General features: G+C 57.3%; 1 protein-coding gene across 1 annotated transcript; it reads left to right on the top strand.

Annotated features, from left to right (window-relative positions):
* Positions 1–1,286: 1,286 nt before the first annotated feature.
* Positions 1,287–22,985, top strand: ATP6V1B1 (ATPase H+ transporting V1 subunit B1). The gene is made up of 14 exons (XM_051837554.3): positions 1,287–1,472; positions 7,086–7,141; positions 15,578–15,676; positions 15,866–15,959; positions 16,470–16,547; positions 17,277–17,416; positions 18,176–18,277; positions 19,207–19,304; positions 20,159–20,282; positions 20,460–20,610; positions 20,706–20,788; positions 21,447–21,551; positions 21,682–21,811; positions 21,894–22,985. Exons 1-14 carry the CDS (start codon positions 1,355–1,357, stop codon positions 22,055–22,057), a joined length of 1,542 nt encoding a protein of 513 aa, XP_051693514.1. The 5' UTR covers positions 1,287–1,354; the 3' UTR covers positions 22,058–22,985.
* Positions 22,986–23,039: the final 54 nt, after the last annotated feature.

The following is a 23,039-nucleotide window of genomic DNA, read 5'->3' as shown; positions in this document are numbered from 1 at the left end:
GAAAGAGAGGTTTTTTTTGTTTGTTTGTTTGTTTGTTTTTTTGACAGGCAGAGTTGGACAGTGAGAAAGAGACAGAGAGAAAGGTCTTCCTTTTCCGTTGGTTCACCCCCCACTGGCTGCTGTGGCTGGTGCGCTGTGCTGATCCAAAGCCAGGAACCAGGTGCTTCCTCCTGGTCTCCCATGTGGGTGCAGGGCCCAAGCACTTGGGCCATCCTCCTCTGCCTTCCCGGGCCACAGCAGAGAGTTGGACTGGAAGAGGAGCAACCGGAACAGAATCCGGTGTCCCAACTGGGACTAGAACCCAGGGAGCCGGCGCCACAGGCGGAGGATTAGCCAAGTGAGCTGTGGCACCAGCTGAGAGAGTTCTTCAACCTGCTGTTTTACTCACCAGATGACTGCAGTGGCCAGCACTGGGCCAGGCCTTAGCCAGGAGCTTCATCCCGGTCTCCCACGTGGGTGGCAGGGGCCTAACCACTTGGGCCATCCTCCATTGCTTCTTCCATGCCATTAGCAGGGAGCAGGATCAGAAATGGGGCAGTTGGGACACAGCTGGTGCCCATGTGGGATACCAGCATCACAGGCAGCAGCTGTACCTGCTATTCCACAATGCCAGCCCTGATACATCTTTTAAAAAACAGTGTGAAACTGAGAGGCTTACGGAGACCCGGGTGTGATGGCAAAGACACAAGTGCTGCTTTTGGGCTCCCAGCCTCCTGGTGGCAATAAGGGAGTTCTCTTCCAAAGGAGATCAGCTGTGTGGTGAATCCAGGGTGCTGCAGAAGCCAGGGATGGCCTCCTGTGGGAGGTGGCACAAGAAACGAGCTGCTGTACGTGTTCAAAAGGATGACGGTGGGATTATGCAGGTGAAGACATACCCAGGAGTAGTGAGGGCAGAGAGGTGCTGGGGAGCGGGGCAGGGCAGGAGGAGGCGACATTGGGAAGAGAGCAGCCTGCCAGAGTTGAGTATGGGCAGACCAGGGAGAGACGTGGTGAGGACCACCAGGCTGTTAAAGGCACCCACCCAGAACTCTGTGGGGAGGAAGTGAATTCCCACTCACTGGGTATTGGGCGTGGAGGAACAGCCAAGCACAGGGGGAGGGAAAACCAGTCTTCCCCCTCTGCCCTTCTCCCTCCACACCCACAGCCCAGTGACTGCTTACGTCCCAGATCTGCACAGCCGGGCTGTGTGGAGCCAGAGCTTGGGCTTCCGTGTTTACAGCCAAGCAGGGGAGGAGTGGGCCCAGTGGGAGGGGAGGTGGGAGGGGTGGCCGCAGGGCAGGCTGGGCAGCTCACTCCAGCTTCAGCTGATTCTCTCCAGCACCTCAGCCACTCAGCTCCCGGGCGTCTCTGCACCATGGCCACGAAGGTAGACAGCAGGCCCGGAGGGCTCCCTGGCAGTGCCTGTGACCTGGGCACAGCCCGAGAGCATATACATGCTGTCACCCGAAACTATATCACCCACCCTCGAGTCAGTGAGTATCCCCCTCCCCCAACCTGGCTGAGGCCGTGGGCAGCTGCTGAATCCCAGGCCCAGCCTCTGGTCTCCAAAAGGAGGAGGGCATGCGGCCAGGGGAGATATAAGGCTCTCAGTTGGGGGGGTGGGAAGGATGTAGCCTGGAAGAGAGGCCACTTCTGCAGGTTGGGGAAGGGAGGTCCCCAGAGACGGCTGGGGAGAACCTGTTATCACCCTTATCCTGAGAGCGCTCCCAGCTGCCCCTGAGAGAGGGAGGCCATGTGCACCTGTGAGGGTGTGTGTGTTGTGTGAGCAAGGCACACTGAGCATGAGCGACTGTGTGGGATGTGGACTTGGGGTGGCATGGGCGGCAGTGCGAGGCAGGAGGGCGTTCTCAGCAGGAGGAAGTAGGTGCTGGTGTCACATCAGCAGCCTGGCGGCGGGTGTCTGTGTGCATGGCAGGTGCTCCTGCCTTCACCTGGGGTGAGGAAATGTGTCACTGTGTGTGCATGCTTACTCGGGGCACCAGTACGTGTGTGTGTGTGTGCACATGTGTGTGTGTGCATGTGTGCAGTGGGCCTGAAGAGAAGGGCTGAGTTGTTGGGGAAGGTACCTTTGTTAAGTTTCAGAGGGAAACAGCCCTGTGTGCGGCCCCTGTGGCTGTCCTGCAGGAGTGCAACACACACAGGTGTCTGGGGCAGAGAGCCTGGCAAGGTCCCGGGCACTGAAGGGAATCCCCCAATCTCCTTGTCCAAGGTCATTCTCCCCAGCCTGGTGACTGTGGAGCCCAGCCCACTGGAGTAAACCAGCCTGGCCGGCCTGGGCTGAGCAGAGCCAGAGGCTGCTAGCAGGGCATGTGAGGTGGGTGGGAGCAGACCTGACTCGGTGGCCCCTCCTCCATCCCTCTGTAGCTGACCAATTCCAGAGGGGGCAGTGGGAGCTCAGGGCCAGCACAGAAGTAGCCGGCTGGCGGGGTGGGGTGGTGCCTGTGCGGGTACCTCCTGAGGCCTGAGCAGGTGCAGAGGGTAGAGTACATTCCAATGAAGGAGAAAGGGGGCAGCAGGGAACTCAAGGAGGCCCTATGGGCCTTGTCTCTCAGAGATGGGGGAGGATGGGAGGCTCAGACTCTCCCTAGACCAACACTGGGGTCATCATGGCCCAGGACTTTGCAGTGAGCATGCCCCCTTGGGTTTTGTGCTCAGACTGGGATGTCTGCCCCTTGCCCAGTCTGGTACGATGACTGCCCCACCCCTTCCCCCTACCCCCATCTCCTGGACACAGAACTTAAGGGGAGCTAAGTGGGGGGTGGGGCCTGGACTGACTTGCTCCACTGTCCTCCAGGAATGTGCCCTCCCAGAGACCCTGCAGGTACAACCTCACCCCACCACTTCCTCCTCCAGCAGGCCTGCCCAGGCTTGGAGCAGTGTCCGGCCAGTTCCTTCCCAGATGGCCCTTATTTACTGTCAACACCCTTGCTGGAGCCCAGGAGTGAGCGGGGGGCCATGGGTGCCATGCAAGCCCATCATGATGCTGGTTCCTGTGGCCCCAACCATGCAAACCCAACAGCTGACCACAGCCAGAGGGGCTTTGCTCCTCCTGTGGACGTATCCAGAGGCTGGCCCCTGGACACAGCCTCCATACCTCCCAGCTGGGGGCCTGGGCTCCAGGAAGGATTGCCTTGTCCCTCTCTGCCTCCCTGACCCCTGCATACCCGGGCCTCTATCCTGGGACTCTAAGCACTGCCAGAGCCTGGTGGAGAGCTGGGGGGGGGGGGGGGAGAAAGCACCCTGAGAAGCTTCCCCCTTCTCCCTCCACACCACTGAGGCATTAAGGGGATTGCAGCACAGAGGCAGAATCAGCCCAAAAGGGGGCAGGGGAAATCAAGGTGGGGTGAACCCTGGCCATGCCCATCCTGGGGGAGGAGGGTCCTCTTCACCTCCCATGAAGCTGGGGTTTTTCCCCAAGGGCATTGGTTCCTGGCTGGGGAGCTGGTGATGGGAAGCCTTGGGACTATGGCAGCAGAAGAGGCTGGGCTGGGCTGGGGGGGCCAGCAGGAGCAGGGGTTAGGAAGGACAAGCTGGCCACTCAGTTGGAAGGATGGAGCCAGGTCAGATCACCCAGGGGCTTGAGTGCCAAGCCACGGACTTGGCCACCTGCCCCCAATCAGTTTCCTGAAAGAGGAGAGAGGCCCACTGAGAGTCCCAACCAACCAATTCTAAGAACTCCAGCCCCTGCCCTCCCTCCCCTAATCCCTCCAGCGGGATCAGGGAGGAGGTGCGGGACCTGCTGCCCCGGGCTTGCCCCAACCCTGGCCTCACGCATGGGCGCCTGTCTCAGCCCTCTCCCAGGACGCTGCAGGTGTGGCTGGGCCGGCGCTAATTAGTGGGCCTCCCGGGAGCCCCGCTGGGCCTTTGACAGGGCAGGCAGTGGGGAGGTGGGGGTGGGGAAGCCGCCACCAGCCTGCAGTCCAAAGTGCAACCCAAAGTGTCAGCTAGGACAATGGAGAGGGGGTGGGCAGAGCAGCTGGAGGGAGTGTGTGAGTCCCGGCAGGCCACTGACACAGTGCCCCTCGGGTCCTCTGATCCAGCCCTCTGCCTGCAGCACCGGGCCCCCTCCTCCAGGGTCAAGGGGTGCACCCCCCGGGGCTAGCCAGTGGCCGGAGTCCCTGACGTGCCACAGTTCCCGCCCTGAATTGGGAAATCAGCCAACTTTCTGGGCCTCAGTTTGCCTCTCTGTGCAATAGACACAGGCAGGGCAGGCTAGGCTTCCAGACAAGGACACCTGCCTGGTTCTGCCACTACTTTGGCTGCGGCCGAACCATGCAGCTTCTGAGAAAACATCAGGTCCAGTGTGACAGGGGAGGCACTCCTCATCGGAGGGGGGAGACCCTGTGCCTCAAGGGTGTCCGCCTGCTGTGGGGCTTCAGCAGGGGGGGACAGGTGGGCTGCAGGAGTCAGCGGAGGGCAAGGCCTTGAAGGGGGCAAGCAGTCCTGAACTGAACCGACGCAGTCAGCTAAGTGCATGAGCCGCATGGAAGGGGCCAGGATGTGGGAAAGCCCCCTGGAGCTGGGCACTGGCTGCTGGGTGCCTGGGAGGTGATACAGAGGAGGCTGATGCATTACAACAGGAGACTGACAGCCCTGGGCTGGTCACCTGTGGCCTTGGCTGGGGGGCAGCACCCAGCTCCCTTGGCTGCCCCCAGAGTGGGCCAGAGAAGCTGGCCATGCAGGCGCCTGGGGCAGCAAACACATTGCAGTGGTCCCTGGTCTCCTCCAGGGCAGCCCCTTCTTGTCCCAGGGGGTAATGTGCCTGGCCCCCAGGCCCCCAGTCCTCCACCCCCAGCTAGAAGTGCAGGCTGTCAGGAAGAGGCTGGGAAGGTGGGTGGGTGCCAGCAGTGACCCAAGGGAGGAAGTGCAAAGGTGTCCCCAGTCTGTGCAGCTGGACCTGACCCCCGAGGGCTCTGGCCTCTTCCCCTTCCACACACCCAGCTCCCTACTTCGCCCCCCCCCCCCATCTCTTCAGTGCCCTACCGGGCTCAGCCTTTCTGGCCGCTCTGGGACTTTCTCTGGGGGCAGCAAGCTGCCGGCTCTCCCCAGGGCTTTCACAAAGGAGGACCTCTGCCATCCTCCTGCACCTTCCCCAGCCGGTGCCACCCCTCAGCTCCCTCTGCTCTGCTCTGCTGGTACCACATGGACCGGTAACCCAGAGAATGTCACCAAAACACCGTGTGGGCGGGAAGGGACTCGCATGGCATTTGGTGACTTGTTCTTGGCGGGGAGGGTGACACCCCAGCCTCAGTCCCCACCTTCCTCATTGTGTGTGTGTGTGTGGGGGGGGGTGTCTGGATGCCTACTGTCCCTTGAGCCAGGGGCATCTCATCTCTTCCCATCCTTTGCCCCAGGCTGGGCAACAGCCCAGCTTAGGCTTGTGAGCCGGGAGGCGGCGGAGGGACACATATCGGTTCTGATGTGGAGACACAGGAAGGAGCAGAGGGGGCCAGTTAGTGGCTCCCACGGTCCCTCCAGCAAATCTTCACTGAGCATCTCCCTTCTACCCATCAGGGAGGGGCAGCGGCGAACAGGGCCATCGACTCCCTGCGGGCTGAGCCAGGGCTGAGCTCTCAGCTCTGTTCTCCGACAGCACCAAGCAAGCCCCTTCTCATCTGGGCTGCCCACCTCTAGCCCACGTGCCTGGAGAGTTCCACTTGACACTAGGGGATCAAAGCCAGAATGGAAGGGGCTGAGGAGAGGGAGGAAGTGGGGCAGGGAGCAGGAGCCAGAGGGCTGGGGCAGAAGGAGACCCCAACACTGGCTGCAGGGAAGAGCTGGCCCTTGGCCCCAGGGGGTCATCTTTAGGGTCTTGGGTCAGGGCTGGGACAGGCCTAAGACTGAAGGGAGGACGCCTTCTCTGTGGGAATGGGGAGGAAGGAGAGGCGGCATCCAGGGCCAGAGGCTCTGCGGGTAGCTGGAAGTCCCGCTCTGCGGCTCTGGCCGAAGCCCAACTAGGGCTTCCCTTTTCTCCCTTGCCTCCAGTTTCCAAACGGTCCTCACCAAGATCTGTGCAGGAACCGCCCTGCTCAAAGCAGAAATCAGGATGTGACAGCGCACGCACAGACTGCGACGGGAGGGGCAGGGGCTTTGGTCTCCCTCTGGTGTGCGTGGCTCAGGGCCAGGCTCACCCAGAAGTAGCCCCAGCCACAGACACACTATGGGGCCCTGGCCAGGCTTTTCACCCAATTGCACCCAGTTCTCCTCACTGGGAGGGTTTGGATCGCTGGCCCCGCTGAGGTCCCCCAGCCTGCGAGTGACCCAGCAACCTCACTGCACGGAGGGCGTCCTGCTTTGCCAAGTTCCTACATCTCAATTGTGTCTTGAGGGCCACACAAGTGCACTGGGGAAGGGCGCTGGGATTGCAGGGGCCCCCGAGCAGAACCCCAGCAAGGTTTCCTGGCTGCCCGATGGCCGCACCGCGCCCATCAGAGTCAGAGCCCGGCCAGGGGATTAGAAGGTGTTTGCTGATTTCCCAGTCAACCCTGCCCTGAGCTCCTTTTCTGTTATCCAGGCACTGTGTCTCCAGATACCCCACTTCTTCTGCCTTCCTCTCCTGTCCCCACCGTGCACCCCGGGAGCCAGGAGCCTCCCTGGCGGGGCTCCCCAGGGTCTTGTGATGAGAGCAGAGGCCCTGTTCCGTTTTTCTGCAACCCTCCTACACACACACACACACACACACACACACTCAATCAGTACGGGGTGAGCGGAGGGAAGTGTGGCCCCGGGGAGGGGCCGCAGCTGGGGATCAGAAGCCTTTGGAAAATGTTTGGAGTTGGGGGTGGAGGCCAAGGGGGAAGCAGCCCCGGGGATGAGAAAGACCCCCGCAGGGCCGGGAAGGACTGCGGAGGCCTCTGCCCTCCCCCAGCCTCCTGCAGGTGTCCAAGGCAGCGGGGGCCCCGCGGGCAGGGGCATGACCCTTACAGCAATGGTGGCTGGCCCTGTCACAGCTAATGACCCTGATGGCCCAGACTGGGGAGGAGGGGTGGCTGCAGAGAGGGAGGGAAAGCAGAGGATGCCTCTGTGTGTGTGTTTCGGGGGTGTCTGGGTGTCAGATCCTCACCCACCCCCTGCCCCTCCCCCAGCCTACAGGACGGTGTGCAGCGTCAATGGGCCCCTGGTGGTGCTGGACCAGGTCAAGGTAAGACTGCTGCCTCTTCCTGCTCCAAGGCTAATCCCAGCCCCCTCCCCCTCCAAGGATTTCCTCTAAATTGCCCTTCCCCTAATTGGGGGTGGGCTGTGCCGTTCTGACCCCTAGCCCCCCACTCCCACCTTCTCCCTGAGCTGTTTCCTAGCCACTCAAGGATCCCCCTTCCTGCTTTCTCATGGGGGCCCTAAAGACAACAGCGAGACCCCTCTCTGGGCCTTGGGCTTGCACCACTAAGCAGCTGGCAGATCCACATCGGGCCCCAGTGCGACCCCGTTTCCCCACCTGCAACCCTCACGGGGTCTTCTTTTAAAGCGGAAGTGTGGGAGGCAGCTGGTGCGTCCCAGCCGAGGTTTCTTGGGAGGTGATGGTCTGCAGAGCTGTGGGGTGTCAGGAGCGGGGGCGGGGGTGCGTATGTGTGGGCAGGGGAGGAGCAGGGCAGATGCTGATGCGTTTCAGTCTGGGGCTGGGATTGCTGAGTCAGAAAGAGTCCTGGGACGGTCACTCCTCAGTCCTCCCCTCACCAAGCGCTTCCAGCCCCCAGCGGCCTCTCCACCTGCCCTGAACCTCATTCTGCTGGTGCCAGCTCTCTGCCACACTGTCAATGACCATGGCCTGTGGGCCCCCAGCCTGGGACCCTCCCTCCGCTCTCTACCCTGCTGCTGTTCCGACCCCCACTGCTCCATCCCCTGCTTCTAATTCCCTTAGAGCTGCCCACAGCCTCCCTCTGATTCAGCCCCAAGGCTGAGAGCTCACCAGGCTGCCTCGCCCTCTCCTGCCTCTTGGCAGCAGCTCCTGGGCCCCCTGGGGGGTTTGCGCTGGCTTAGTTCATCCTTAGCTCTGGGAGCTCAGCGCAGCCCTTTCATAGCGCACCCAGGCTATAGCAGGTGCTCAATACGGATTTGTCTGAAGGAAGGCTGAGTCAATGAGTGGGCTGAATGTGATTGCGTGGTGGGATCAGGACCCCAAGCTGGGCTCTGGGAGGCCCCTGGCTAGACTCAGCCCAGGTTCTGGTCTTCCCCAGTGTAGGGATGCAACCAGGAGGTGGAAACAGGAGTGAGCAGACAAGCAGGAGTTATCACATTACTGGACGTCAGTGCAGGGAACCCTTTGAGGGAGACTTGCCCCGCGCAGGCTGCAGTCGCCTAATTATAGGATGAGGGGCGGGGCCTGGGGCGGGGCCCGATTGGAGATTCAAAGGAGGCAGGTTTGGGGTGGGCTGCAGGGCCCGCAGGTGGTATCACGGTGCCTGGTACACGACTGGAGCATGGTGGGCAGTGAGTGTGCAGGGCAGCTGAGGGGGTTTGGGTGGCGCCCGAGACTCAGGTGTGGGCAGTCCTCTGCCCCTCACTGCTCCCCAGCTCCCTGCCCACCTGCATCAAATGAATGAAGGTCACCATGACTACATATGGACCTCTCCAAACCGAGCCAACCCCTACTGTGCACCGCAGGACTGTCGCCAGGCCAGTGGCGACCTCGTCCTGTAAGGCTGTCCCAGCCAGGGAGGTCCAAGCTGGCCGAGTGTGCACGACGTGGTATTCCCGCAGTGATGATGCAGCACACGGAACCCGTGTCCGTGGTTAAGAATGCAAGACTGAATGGTACAGAATTCAGCCGCACTCGTGGTTAGAAAACGAATCCCAAGTTCACCGGACCCAGCTGCCTGACACCTTCACGTGGCTCAGTACTTGGGTGATTGGGGAGTCTGATGACTTGGGCCTCTTGAGCTCCATCCCACTGTGGGGTGGGGCTTGTGAGCACAGATTCTGCACCCCAGTCTCAGAGTGTCAGATCCTGTCCTTTGTGTTTCTAAGGAGTTCCCAGGTAGTGTAGACACTGTTGAGACAGGATTGACAGGGAGCTGGGACACAGCTCAGAGATGGTCTGATGCCCCCCCCCCCACACACACAGAAGTTTGAAAACCATCTCTGTAGGACTGCAAATCCCAGTTTCCTCATCTACTAAATGATATAGGGTTGTGAGCATCAAACCACGTAACAGCCAGCACTAACTCTGCTTGGAATGTAGCCATGCTAATAAGCCTGATCAAACACGTGTGCCATCACCGCCCCTCACCTCGCCCATCATCCTCCGCTGTACCTGTCGGCCTGTATAGGACCCAGTATGGTAAGGCTGGTCAGTACCTGCACACGTGTCTGTTCCCTCAACTGAAACACCTGGTGGACCAGGAATCGAGAACCAGGTCCAGCCCTACACTTCTAGGACTACTGGATGCATCTGAAACTCTGGCAGAGCAAGCTAACAGGGTGGTGGGGACACCCAGGGCACCTGGGCTCGCCGAGGGAGGGAAGGACTTGGTGCTGTAGTCTCATAAGTCCAGGAGAAGACAGCATCCCTTGAGCGCGCTCCCCCGCCACACACCCTCTTCCTCTTCCAGACTCTTCCGCAGCTCTGTCTCTACAGCGCCACCTCCTGCCCATACTGAGTCACTCAGGCAATTACTCTGCTTTCATCCTCAAAAAGAAAAACATTCTGTGAAGAATCTTGTGTGATCAGAGGTTCTTAGCCCAGGGAACAAGGCCCTTTAAATTGTACGCAAACAAGTGCCTGTGTATTTTTCTGGGGAGAGTTTCCACGACTCATCTGATTTTTCCAGAGTCTGTGACACAGATAAGGTTAAATCTCTGACCCGCAGAGCACAGAACTAACTCTCTGAGATCACAAATGCCTACACCTCCAGCCCTGATCTCCCCAAAGCACACGCATCCTCATGCGCCTTCACGCGCTCCCTCGAAAGCTCACACACTGGCCCATACCCACTCTCAACCCCCCACGCAAACACTGCAAGCAATAGGAGGACTTACTGGAGCAGCGGTCTGTGTTTCTAACAAGTGCGCAGGTGGTGCCGACGCGGCTGGTCTGGGGACCTCTGCTCAGGAGGAGCTTCCAACTCCCATCTCCCCTGATCCGCGGCGGCCCTCATTTGAGACTAGCATAAGCACTTGCCTTACCCATTAGTCTGATCCCGAATGTCTATGGCTGCACCTGAAGACAATTGCCAAAGAGCAATTCTCACGCCGCCTTGGGCGTGGTCAGCTGAGAGGCCGTGGAGGTGAGCACTTGTCTAGGATTTCCCAGGTCCTCCCTCGGGCCTGCCCCCCCCCCCCACGCTTGTTGGGAACGCAGCTGAATCTCTGGGGGGTGGGGCTGCATGGAATCATCCCCACTCCCAGCAATCCTCTTAGTAGCCAACAGCGAGGCTGAAGGAGCCGGTTTGCTCAGTGTGTGGCTGTAGGCAGCAGGGGAGCAGGGCGCCTTGGAGCGTGAGCTCCCTCACTGTTGCACCCTGGAACCCTCCTGTTTTTTCTTGGGCCAAGCTTCTGATTTATTTGGGGTCCACTTTGGCTAGTAATTCTCCCGCTAACTCTAGCAGAAAGGTGACAAACGATGAGAACGCGCATGGAGACGCGGACCACAGGGAGTGGAGAAGGCGCCAGGGCTCACGGAACTCAGGTCCCAGGCACTCGGGATCCTTGCTCGCGGGCGCCCTCTCGTGGTCTAGAGCCTGGGTCGGCTGGGCATTAGCAGCACCTGCGACCTCGGAGCTTTCCTCTTGGGGCCCCCTCCGGTTGGGGGCCCCCACTCCGCAAAGCCTGGGGGAGCATTAGGATCCGCTTTCTGACGTCCTCTTCACAGGACAGGGAGGGGCCCAAAACCAGAGCTTCCTTCAGTGACTGCCAGAGCTACAACCCGTGGCGCCTCCAACGCAACCCAAGCAGGGGTGCCCTGAGGGACTGGTCCCTCTCCTGGCCACAGTGTTTAGGGAATCCAGCCATCCGCCCTCCCTGAAGGGCACTCGTCTGTGGCCTGCAGAGGGTATACAGATAGTAACGAAGGCCAGCTGCCCTGGAGCCTGTGCCCGAGTTTTATTCCATTTTAATTACACAGCAATATACACACAGCTTATAGTGAAGCGAAGACAAGACCCAGAGTGGCCCGGCTGCCCCTGCCTGCTTCTCTCCCAGCAGCCCGAGATAAGGAGGCCCTGTTCCCACACAGGCGGACACACGCTCAGAGCCCGGCAGGGGTGCTGGCCTTTAGTATCAAGGATGCCCTGGGCGGCCGCAAAGCCACAGGGCACTCACGACTCCCGGCAGCCTGCAGCCTGCGTGGACTGTGACTCATTCAGCAGCCCCACCCTTGCCAGTGGCCATGCCTGTCACACACCGTGCAGGTAGATCCGTCCCTCTTATACGGACAGAACGCCGGAAGTGGGGTTGCTGGTTCTGAGAATTTTTGTTGATAAGTGGATATTGTCAGCTTGGGGAACAGCGATAATTCCTCCTCCCACCCACCACGTACACAAGCGTTGGGAGCCACTGCCCGGCACCCTTGGCCGCCCTGCCTTTCCTGTGATGTTGCTTACCCAGCAGATAAAGGCTGGTGCTGTGCGGCTGTTACCGCAGCCCCCTGGGGACGAGGGAAGCCAGTGTCTAGCTCTGTGTCAGCTGAACTCGTCCTCCACTTGCGGCTGTGCAACCTCTCGCGGGCAAGCTCTTGGTTTACCTGTTACTTGCTGTCTTCTTTTTTTGGTGTCTCTGCCACACATACATTTCAAATGTTTACATAATCAAATATCCCTATATTTTGTGCTGAATGTCTTACACTGCTTTAAGGGCATTTCTCAACAGACTTATGCCTAACTGAGCTATTGAGGAAGAGAGCTCATCCAGTATTTAAAAAAAAAAAAAAAAGTCTTGGCTTTCTGTTTAAATTTGCACAGGCCTGGAATGTGTTTTTTTGGCTTATAATATGTGAGTGCCTTCTCACTAGATACCCAGTCATGTCAGTGGCATTTGTTCAACCATCCTTTTCCTGCCGTGAACTGGTATGCCACATTTGTTTCATAATAATCCTATCAAATCTGGGATCTGTTTCTGGATTCTCTAGTCTGTCCCACAGACCCATGTGTCTGCCATATGGCTGTATAACACGTTTCTCATGTACGTGGACAAACTCCCTGCTATTTTGAATTATACTGAAAAACGATGGCAAATTCTCTAATGTTGACTGCAGTAGCCTTGCACTTGTGTAATGAATCCCACTTGGTCACACTGGTTCATCCACGTAACACACTGCTTGACCAGACTAATAGTTTATCTAGAATTTCTGTGTCTATATTAATGAGAGAAGTTGGTGTGAATTCTTTCCAGTACTGTGTCCACTGGAATGGGTGCCTGCAAAGCTTTCCACCTGACAGTTTGTTTCCTCATAACGTTTATTCTTCAAGTTTTCTGTTCCTATTATTTTGGATACTTTCTCCAGTGCAGTGCTAAATCGAATACGAGCAGGTGTTGTTTTGCTCCCAATTTTAAAGGGAGTACTTTATGCATCATATTATCGAAGATACTATTTTCTGTAGGTTTTTTTTAAGAATACTCTTTTTAGGGTTAAGAAATTTCCCTTGTATTCCCTGTTTTCAAAGAACAGTTTTATTTTTTGCTTTTAATCACGTGTAATTGAGAAAAAAATTTCCCCCAACTTTTTGAGATGATCATAGTTTGCTTTCTTTTTCAACCCATTAAAAGGGTGAATTACATTAGAATTTCTAATTTTAGATTAACCTCACATTCCTGGGATAATCCCAACTTGGTCATCTTTATTCTCCACTTGTGTGCATGCATATTTTTGTTTTTTCTGGTCTTTATTTTTCCAGTTTGTGACTTGGTCTGTTTTGCACACTGCTGGATCTGTTTTGCTACTATTTTGCTTAGGATTTTTGCATCCATATTCAGGAGTGAGATCACCTACAATTTTCCCATAATTATTTTCTTTTCGTATCAAGGTTATACTTTCCTCATAAGTTAAATACAGAATCTTTTTTTTTTTCCAGGCTTTTGAAAAGTTTAAGTAAGTTTCAAAATATTTCTTCCTTGATTTGTTAGAATTTACTGCTAGAACTAGTGGGAACCGGTGTTTTCTTCATGAGAAGCCTGTAAACTATTTGTTCAGTATCTTAAAGACTATAGGATTATACTGGCTTCCTACTTCATTTTTAGTTAGTTTTGGTTTAAATTATATTTTTTAGGACTTCACTCATTTCATTTCAGTTGTCAAATATGTTGCATTAAGTTGTTCACAATTCCTTTTATCTTCAGCATGTCTATTTGTGACTTTTTTATTCTAACATTTATTTATGCCTTTTCTTTTTTCTTAATATTGCTTATTTATTTTATGAGGCTTTTTTTTTTTTTTTTTTTTTTTTTTTTTTTTTTTTTTTTGACAGGCAGAGTGGACAGTGAGAGAGAGAGACAGAGAGGAAGGTCTTCCTTTGCCGTTGGTTCACCCTCCAATGGCCGCCGCGGCCGGCGCGCTGCGGCCGGCGCACCGCGCTGATCCGATGGCAGGAGCCAGGAGCCAGGTGCTTTTCCTGGTCTCCCATGGGGTGCAGGGCCCAAGCACCTGGGCCATCCTCCACTGCACTCCCTGGCCACAGCAGAGAGCTGGCCTGGAAGAGGGGCAACCGGGACAGAATCCGGCGCCCCGACCGGGACTAGAACCCGGTATGCCGGCGCCGCTAGGCGGAGGATTAGCCTAGTGAGCCGCGGCGCCGGCTTATGAGGCTTTTCAAAGAACCAATATATCTTTGTTGATCTTCTTAATATGGATTTATTTTCTGCTGTAACAATGTCTTCTCTCATTTCTTCCACTTCTTTGAGGCTTTAATGTTATTTTTTTCTGACTTCTCAGTTTGCATGCTTTTAAGCTTCTTCAACATTTTCAAAGTTTTAACTGCATCACATGTATGTTAAAATATAATTACTGCGTGATTTCTCATGCTGATCATAAGTTCTATGCACAGAATGCTTTTATTTCCCAATGTGTGCAGTTTTCTTAAATACTTTTTGTTAATGATTTAGCTCAGAGTGGAATAGCCAGGACTTGGACTGGCGCTCGAATATGGGATGCTGGCCTGGTAAGCGGTGGCTTTACCCGCTGTGCCGCAACGCTGGCCCCTTTCTGGTTATGGCCATCCTAGTAGGCGTGAAGTGGTATTGCCTTGTGGTTTGTTTTGTTTTGTTTATTTGCTTGTTTTTAAGATTTATTTATTTACTTGAGAGGCAGAGTTACAGAGAGAGAGAGAGAGAGAGGGAGGGAGGAAGAGAGGGAGAGGGAGTTCTTCCATCCATTAGTTCACTACCCAAATGGCTGCAACAGCTGGAGCTGGGCAGATCTGGAGCCAGGACCCAGGAGCTTCTTCCGGGTCTCGCACACAGGTGCAGGGGCCAAGGACTTGGGACATCTTCTACTGCTTTCCCAGGCCACAGCAGAGAGCAGGATTGGAAGTGGAGCATCTGAGACTTGAATCAGTGCCCACATGGGATGTTGGCGCCCCAGGCAGAAGCTTAGCCCACTATGCCACAGCACAGGCCCTGCCTTGTGGTTTCGATTTGCATTTCCCTGATGACTGATGATACTGGGTGCTTATTGGCCATTTGTGAGTCTTCTTTAGAGAATGTCTGTTCAGATCCTTTGGAGTTCTTTATGCATTCTGGATGTTAGCCTGACTTTCTTGTTCCTCAAGTGCTGCACGTGACTGAATCCCTGCGTCACGATTAGGAAGACTGCCGCGGGTACACGTGGGCGCCTCCTGGGGCCTGAGTAGAGGAAAGCACTTAGCCGGGGTTTACCAGTAGTCCACAGGGCAGGCGCTGCGGCGCCTTCCAGGGGACCAGGACAGCGATGGTGAAAGCTCATTCCCTTGCGCTTTCACAGGGTGCTGTGCACCGTGCTGGTGGATTTATAGATATTATCTCATATCCTGCCCATGGCAGCCCTGTGAATTAGGTATTAATCATTATTATCCCATTTTAAAGATTAACAGACAAGGGCTGGCACTGTGGCTTAATGGGTTAAGTCACCTACAGGGCTAGTATCCTACATGGGCTCCAGTTCAAGTCCCTACTGCTCCATTTCCGATCCAACTCTCTGCTAATGCACCTTGGAAAGCAGTGGAGGATGGCCCCTGCACCCACGTGGGAGACCCAAAAGAAGCTCCTGGCTCCTGGCTTCAACCTGTCCTAACCCCTGCCATTGCAGCCATTAGGAGAGTGAATCTCTGTCTCTCTGTAACTCTGCCTTTCAAATAAAATAAATCTTAAAAAAAAAAAAAGGATGAAAAAAACAGGCTCAGTTAATGCATTCAGTCGTGGAGCTGCTTACGTCACTACGTGGTGCCCACAAGGCCACACAGCTGTTAGGACTCAGGGCTTCCATTCTCTCCTGGTCTTCCACTCTAGTGTCAGTGCTCCTAACCACCCACAGACTGCCTCCCAAACAGAAGTCCCCATCCCAGCCCCTTGGGCTCATCTCCAGGACGTCCCTGGGCACAGAGCAGCTTGCAGCAGATCCAGGAGGGAGGGGGACACGGCCTCACTGTCGCTCTGGGCCGCTCTCCCTGCCTGCCAGTTTGCCCAGTATGCTGAGATCGTCAACTTCACCCTCCCCGATGGGACTCGAAGGAGTGGGCAAGTGCTCGAAGTGGCTGGGACCAAGGCCATCGTGCAGGTAAGTGGGGGCAGTGATGTGTTGGCTGGGAGAGGGCATGGAGGCAGCCACCAAGTCCTACCTCCAAGCTCTGAGGACAGGAAGCGTGCTATTCCCTCCCCTAGGAGCACCTCACCCTAGGAGCGGGGCACACAGGAGCGCCTGAACAAGAGAGCCGCTCCTGAGTGTGACCGCCTCTTGTCCCCACAGGTGTTTGAAGGCACCTCTGGCATCGATGCCCAGAAGACCTCGTGCGAGTTCACGGGGGACATCCTGCGCATGCCAGTGTCGGAGGACATGCTGGGTGAGGCCGGGCGAGGCCCAGGCAGGGGCGCCCCAGCCGGTGTGTCCGGCCACTGTGTGGGCCTTGCCTGGCTCCCTGCTCCTTTGTCTCCCCTGTGAGCCCTGAGGTCAGGAGACTGCCTTCTCTCAGGGATCCTGGACCCCTGCTCTGTCCCTAACTTAGAGCCAGGGCTCCGTGACTGAGAGAGGCAGCCTCAGTGAACTAGAGCCCCAGTAGGAAGCCACCAATTTGGGGTCAGGTGAAGAACACTGCTCAGCCCTGCACACCCCTCATCTCTGCCATGGCCCAGCCCCGCCCTCCCCCTTTCCCGCCCCAGGATCCCCACGTTACAGTCAGTGCCCTGGGCCAAGGCCGGGCCTGTAAGGTCTTCTGGGGAGGCAGGATGACTCCCAGGGGGCTGGCCATGGCAGCCATGGTATAGGGTACCCTAGGGTACCCAGCAGGTGAGCAGAGGCAAGGGCCACAGGGCTGGCCTGCAGCATCCCCTGATAGTTCTCATCCCCCCTCCAGGTCGGATTTTCAATGGCTCCGGCAAGCCCATTGACAGGGGGCCAGTGGTCATGGCCGAGGACTTTCTGGATATCAATGGTGAGTGACCAGAGGCTGTGGACGACTCCCAGGACCCAGCCCCCTACCTCCTTCCCCACCCACACTGTGCTGCCCTTGGGAGCCCTGTCCAGGAACAGGCTAGAGTGACTGCCCAGGGGTCCTCCAGTGGCCACATAGCCTCTCGGGCCTCTCTGTCTGCAAAGCTGCCACCAAATTTGAATACCGCCATTGGCACTGGTCGTGCCACCCTTGTAAATGCCCCCTGCCTTGCACGGCGTCCGTGCGCGGCCCAAGGCCACCCCTCTCCTGCCTTTGAGTGTTCCCTGCCCTGGCGCCACAAGCTGGACTGGGGTTGCATGCCGCAGATATGCCCCCCGCCCCGCTCCCGCCCACATTCTCCCACCCAGGCCAGTCTTCCTGAGGACAGAGAGGCGCAGCACATCCACCAGCTCAGGCAGCTCTTGAGCCCCACACGAACACCAGTGGGAGGGCTGTGCCCTGGTCACAGCGGGCCTTAGCCTGACTGCCCACCTTCCTGCCCCTTCCACTAGGGCAGCACTGTCCAACGTAGCACAGGCCTGTGGCTGTTTAAACGTAGTCAAATTCCAGCGAAAGGAAAATTGCACTTCAAAACCACATCTCCCGTGCTCAGTAGCCAGAACACATTTGCATCATCGCAGAAAGTCATGCTAACCCGAGCTGCTCTGGAGTCTGGGCCAGAGGTGGGGAGGGCAGGGATGGGCTTGAACCCACCCCCTCTGCCCCCAGGCCAGCCCATCAACCCCCATGACCGCATCTACCCCGAGGAGATGATCCAGACCGGCATCTCTCCCATCGATGTCATGAACAGCATTGCCCGGGGCCAGAAGATCCCCATCTTCTCAGCAGCTGGGCTCCCCCACAACGAGGTGAGCGACAGGGGCGTGCGGAGGCCAGGCTGTGCTAGGCCAACGCGGAGGGCGCCTGTGCCAAGCAGGCAGGGGCTGGCCCAGCGGGCTCACCGCCACGCAGACCGGCTGTGGTCCCAGGCCATATAAGGCCTCCTCCATGTCCAAGCACTGCACCTGAATAGCTTTTCAAGCTGCCAGGAGCCACTGGGGTGTTTATGGGCTCACAGGAGCCCCTGGGGCACCCCCAGCATTCCAAGTCCCATTCAGTAGCATCTAGGCCCTGGTCCCATGTTGGTCCTTGCTAACCACACCTGTCCATGCCCTGCCAAGAAGGAACGGTCTGGGTCCTCAGAGCAGCTGGTGTGACAAGGGTCCCAGGTGTTCTTCCCGACTACTCGTGGATGGCCTCAGCTCTCCCTCAAAATGGCCTGAGTGGTCGGAGGCCAGGAGGGTCCCCACTCTTCCCTGGCCCCGGCCACGCACCCACGTCCTGGTTTGGTGCCAGGTGGGAAACACTGTGCCCAAGTGACCCGCAGGTGACTGTGCAGAGGTGAGGAGGCTCTCTGAAGGCCCAGCTGCCCTGGACCACGCTCTGCCCTGAGCACGGACAGGAAACTGCACTCACAGCGACAAAGGACTGGAGCAGTTGGGGCCTCACCTCTCTGTCTGGGCTCCCCTGGCAGGGACATGGGTGGCCATGGTTCCATCACGCCCTCAGTCAGTGCTGTCCACAGGCAGGCACTGTGCTCTGGTTCTGACCTCCCCTTCCTAACCCAGATTGCTGCCCAGATCTGCCGCCAGGCGGGGCTGGTGAAGAAGTCCAAGGCCGTGCTGGATTACCACGACGACAACTTCGCCATCGTCTTTGCAGCCATGGGGGTAAGGAGGGAAGGGCCAGTCAGCCAGTTCCAGGAGCTGTGAGCAGGCAGCCCTCCCTCCTCTGGCTGCTGACACAGTCTGATCCGATGGGAGAGGCACAAGCCTTCTCTTTTTTAAAATGTATTTATTTTATTTATTTGAACAAGCCTTTATTCTATTCTATTTTATTTATTTGAAAGACAGAGTTACAGAGATGAGGGAGGTGTACAGAGAGAGAGAGAGAGAGAGAGCGCTTCTATCTACTGGTTCACTTGTCAAATGGCCGCAATGGCTGGGGCTGGGCCAGGCTGAAGCCAGGAGCCAGGAGCTTCTTCCAGGTCTTCCATGTGGGTGCAGGGGCCCAAACACTTGGGCCATCTTCTGCTTTCCCAGGTGCATCAGCAGAGAGCTGGGGGAAGTAGAGCAGCTAGGAATTGAACCGGTGCCCACAGGATGCTGGCATTGCAGGCAGCAGCTTAACCTGTTAGACCACAGCACCAGCCCCCATAAGCCTTGTTAAGAAGCCATCAGAGTCTAGGCTTATCGGGTGGGAGAGGCGAGGGTGGGCCTGAGGGGGTAAGGTGTGCTCAGTGACCAGGACAGTGTGTCTCCTGATATTGATGTCCCTATTGAGGGTGTCCTGGAGGCAGGCCCAGGGCGGCCTGGAGGAAGGGCAGCCAGGGAGCTTGGGGAGGCAAAAAGACTTCGGGAAGGGGGTGCTGGAGGGCCCAAGTGGGGGAGGGGAGATGGGCAGTGCAGCAGCTGACCTGAGGAAGTCTGAACCTCTCTGGGGTCTGTTGAGGCCCTCTCATGCCTTAGGGTCACCCCAGGGACTACGGGGTGCCTGCTAACCAGGCAGGGCACAAGGCTTTCCTGAGAGTGGAGAGCGGCCAAGGCCGCCCTCGGGCCCCAGGACCCCACCCGCAGCCCTCCCTGCCGTGTGTGTCCAGGTGAACATGGAAACAGCTAGGTTCTTCAAGTCGGACTTCGAGCAGAACGGAACCATGGGGAATGTGTGCCTCTTCCTGAACTTGGCCAATGATCCCACGTGAGCCCTCCCCTGATGCCCACACTGCTCTCAGGCAGCAGGCCCCAGCCGCTACCATGACCCACAGTACCAGGGCCCCTGGGCATCCCAGAAGGACAGTCACAGGCCAGGGCTGGGGAACCCAGGGATGCGAAGGACCAGGCTAGCCCACGAGAGACCGTGGTCAGGACCGTGACCCTGCGTGCCCCGGGCAGCCCCTCTACCATTCCCACAACCCGCCCTGGCCACCATCCCAATTCAGGGCTCCTCATTTCTGTCACTTCCGCAGAGCCCCACTGAAGACCCCAGTTATTTAGAGAAACTGCGTCTTCAAAGGTTTAGAAACTGGGACTTTCAAGCTGGGGGTCAGATATATGAAAAAAAAATTCTAATAAACTCTCCTGGGTATCCAGGATACTCCAAACACCAGCAGAACTCTAGAGGCCCTGATGACATCACCATGAGACAAATGCCCAGGTTCAGAGCCAGGCCCGGGGTACTGGGAGCCATGGGACAAGAATTTAAGGGGGCTGTCAGGTTGGCACTAAGCAGGCTCGGGGGCAGCGAGAGGGACAGGGAGTGCCCAGACAATCCTGAGGACACATGAGGGTCCCCCAGCTGGTCCGAGCCCTGGCCCTCTCCCACCCAGCCCCTTCCTAGCTCCGGCAGCAGGTGAAGGGTTATCTGGCTCTGCTGGAGAGTGCCTGCCCCAGGAACCCTGGCCCTGCCCTGGGGGCTTCAGGCTGGGACTCGCCTTAGTCCTTCCCCTGCCACTGTGCACAAGCAAGCGTCCCAGCTCACCTGACACTCAGTCTTGGGGCATGGGCTTGGGCCTCCGCACTCTCTGAACGCCAGCCGGCCGTGCCTACCTCCAGGATCGAGCGGATCATCACCCCGCGCCTGGCACTGACCACTGCAGAATTCCTGGCCTACCAGTGCGAGAAGCACGTGCTGGTCATCCTGACCGACATGAGTTCCTACGCGGAGGCCTTGCGAGAGGTGAGGTGCTGAGGTCAGCCCTGCTTCTCCAGGGGCTCACCTGCAAATAGAGGGGAGCCCCCACCACCACAGGCCTGCGTGGTTATCGGAGCCTATGCCTTCGGTCACTGCCCCTCCACTTCTCACCCTCCCTCTGTTCAGCCTCTGGCCCCCTTTCTCATAGCACCACTGTTGCAGGTCTCAGCAGCCAGGGAGGAAGTGCCTGGGCGCCGAGGCTTCCCGGGATACATGTACACAGACCTGGCCACCATCTACGAGCGGGCAGGCCGCGTGGAGGGCCGGGGCGGGTCCATCACTCAGATCCCCATCCTCACCATGCCTAACGACGGTAGCCTCTCATCAGCTGTAACTCCTAGGGTGGGGGGAGCAGAGCCCAGGAGGGGCCTGGGTGGGTGGAGCCTGAGGCCAGCGGTTCACTTGTAGATATCACCCACCCCATCCCGGACCTGACCGGCTTCATCACAGAGGGACAGATCTATGTGGACAGACAGCTTCATAACCGACAGGTACGGCTCCCTCCCCAGCCACTTCCTGCTCCCAGCCCCCAGGGACGGTGAAGAACCGTGTCCCACCACACGAATTAGGAGGGAGTCCCCCAGGTAAACCCTAGGGCTCCTGTCATGCAGGGTGGCAATAATGATGCTGTGGCACAGGTGCATGCGGGAGCATTGAATTGGCCGGCAGATGGTAGACTAAATAAACACTGCTTCTTGGCCTTGGCGAGCAGAAAGCAGTGGGTAACTGATGCAAGCAGATTGCGAATAATGTGCCAAAAGGTTGGAAAATGGGCCAGCTCCGTCTGTAGTTAAAGGCTACCCCCCGAGGACTCTTCCCTGTTGGCTCAGAGGGTTCGTTCTTTGTGGCCATTAACTATTTATTAAGGTGCAACCTGATTTTTGTTCAAATACTCCCAAGTTGTGAAGCAGTGAGCCACTCAGTAATTAATGCTGTGGCCTCCATCGTCCTGGGTAGCCCGCCATGGCTGCAGACGCCTGCACACCCGGGCGCCTGCAGGAGACCAAGACGTGCCGCACAGCCGCGGACCTCTTTGAGGGATGACGGAGGACAAGTCCCCCTGGGGAGGCACGAGAAGGGGATGCGGCAGGGTGGACGGGGAGGGTCAGCCTGCGCCCAGCCGTCAGCCCCTGCCTTGTGCTCCCCCAGATCTACCCCCCCATCAACGTGCTCCCTTCTCTGTCACGGCTGATGAAGTCCGCCATCGGCGAGGGCATGACGAGGAAGGACCATGGCGACGTCTCCAACCAGCTGGTAAGGAGGACAGGGCCAGGGGAAACTGCCCGCCACTCAGGTTTCGGAAACTGAGGGAGTGAGCCCGGTCCGCCCCGAGGGCGGGCTCTTCTCCCGGCCGGCCGCGGTGACACGTCCGCCCCTGCCGCAGTACGCCTGCTACGCCATCGGCAAGGACGTGCAGGCCATGAAGGCCGTGGTGGGCGAGGAGGCGCTCACCTCGGAGGACCTGCTCTACCTGGAATTCCTGCACAAGTTCGAGAAGAACTTCATCAACCAGGGTGAGGCGGCGCTGGCGGGGGCGGGGCAGCGAGCACTTCCTCTCCGTCCACCCGCGAGGCTCAGTCGCTGCTCTGTCTCCAGGTGCCTACGAGAACCGCTCGGTGTTCGAGTCGCTGGACCTGGGCTGGAAGCTGCTGCGCATCTTCCCCAAGGAGATGCTGAAGCGCGTCCCGCAGGCCGTGATCGATGAGTTCTACGCCCGCGAGGGGGCGCCGCAGGACCTCGGGTCCGACACCGCGCTCTAGCCCTCCGCCCCGCGGCGGCCTTGGCCCGGAACCCCGAGGCTTCGCGCCCATTCCTCTCCCTCGCTCCAGGCGTTCAGAAGGACCCGCCCCACGCCTGGCTCAGACAGAAGCGTCTGAGTTTTCACTTAAAGACCCCCAAATAAGACGTGACTGAGAGGAATTTATCTCAGGTGCAAATAAGATTGGCAAAAATTTGATCATTGTTACTACTGCAGGTGATGGTTACATGGAATTCATTAAACTAGTCTCTTAAAAAACAACTCTTTAGTGCCTTAATAGGTGACTATGGGATCTTTCTTGGGGTGGATATTTACCTTTGTTAAGAAATACCTTGATGAATTTCTTGGGTGGAGCTTGAGCTCAGGAGCCACGGAAGGGGCAACCAGAGCCCCCACGCCATGTGTTCAACTCAGAGCAGCTCTGCCTGCATGACCCTGGAGGATTTGCTGTAGACAGGAAGGGGGAGAGTGGCAAGGGAGACAGCCTTAGGAACAGAGAGACCCAAGGGGGTGGGGTGCACAGGGCTGAGGAAGGACCACAGGTTAGGAAATGGGGGAGGAGCATCCTAAAACTGGGAGCTTCTTCCGGTCTCCCACGTGGTTGCAGGGACCCCAGCACTTGGGCCATCTTCCGCTGCTTTTCCCAGGCCATAGCAGAGAGCCGGGTGGGAGGTGGAGCAGTTGGGACTCAAACCGGTGCCCTTATGGGATGCCGGTACTGCAGGTGGCAGCTTTACCTGTTATGCCACAGCTCTGGCCCCCTTTTGTTCTCAATCTGTTTGTATTGAATCTAAATGTCTCCTATAGACAGCATAAGGTTGGATATTGATTTTTATCCAGTGTACTGTTATGACTGATATGGTAGGATGTACATTTGCCATTTGGCTTTTTATTTGTGTGTGTATCATGTCTTTTTGGTCCCCTTATTCCTCCTTTAATGCTTCCTTTTGCATTCAATGAGTATTTTCTATTGTAACATTTAA

This window comes from Oryctolagus cuniculus, chromosome 2 (genome assembly GCF_051225735.1).
Source record: "Oryctolagus cuniculus isolate XC-2025 breed Fujian yellow rabbit chromosome 2, ASM5122573v1, whole genome shotgun sequence".
In the NCBI taxonomy this organism is placed as follows: Eukaryota; Metazoa; Chordata; class Mammalia; order Lagomorpha; family Leporidae; genus Oryctolagus; species Oryctolagus cuniculus.
This window is presented reverse-complemented; position numbering and strand designations above follow the sequence as displayed.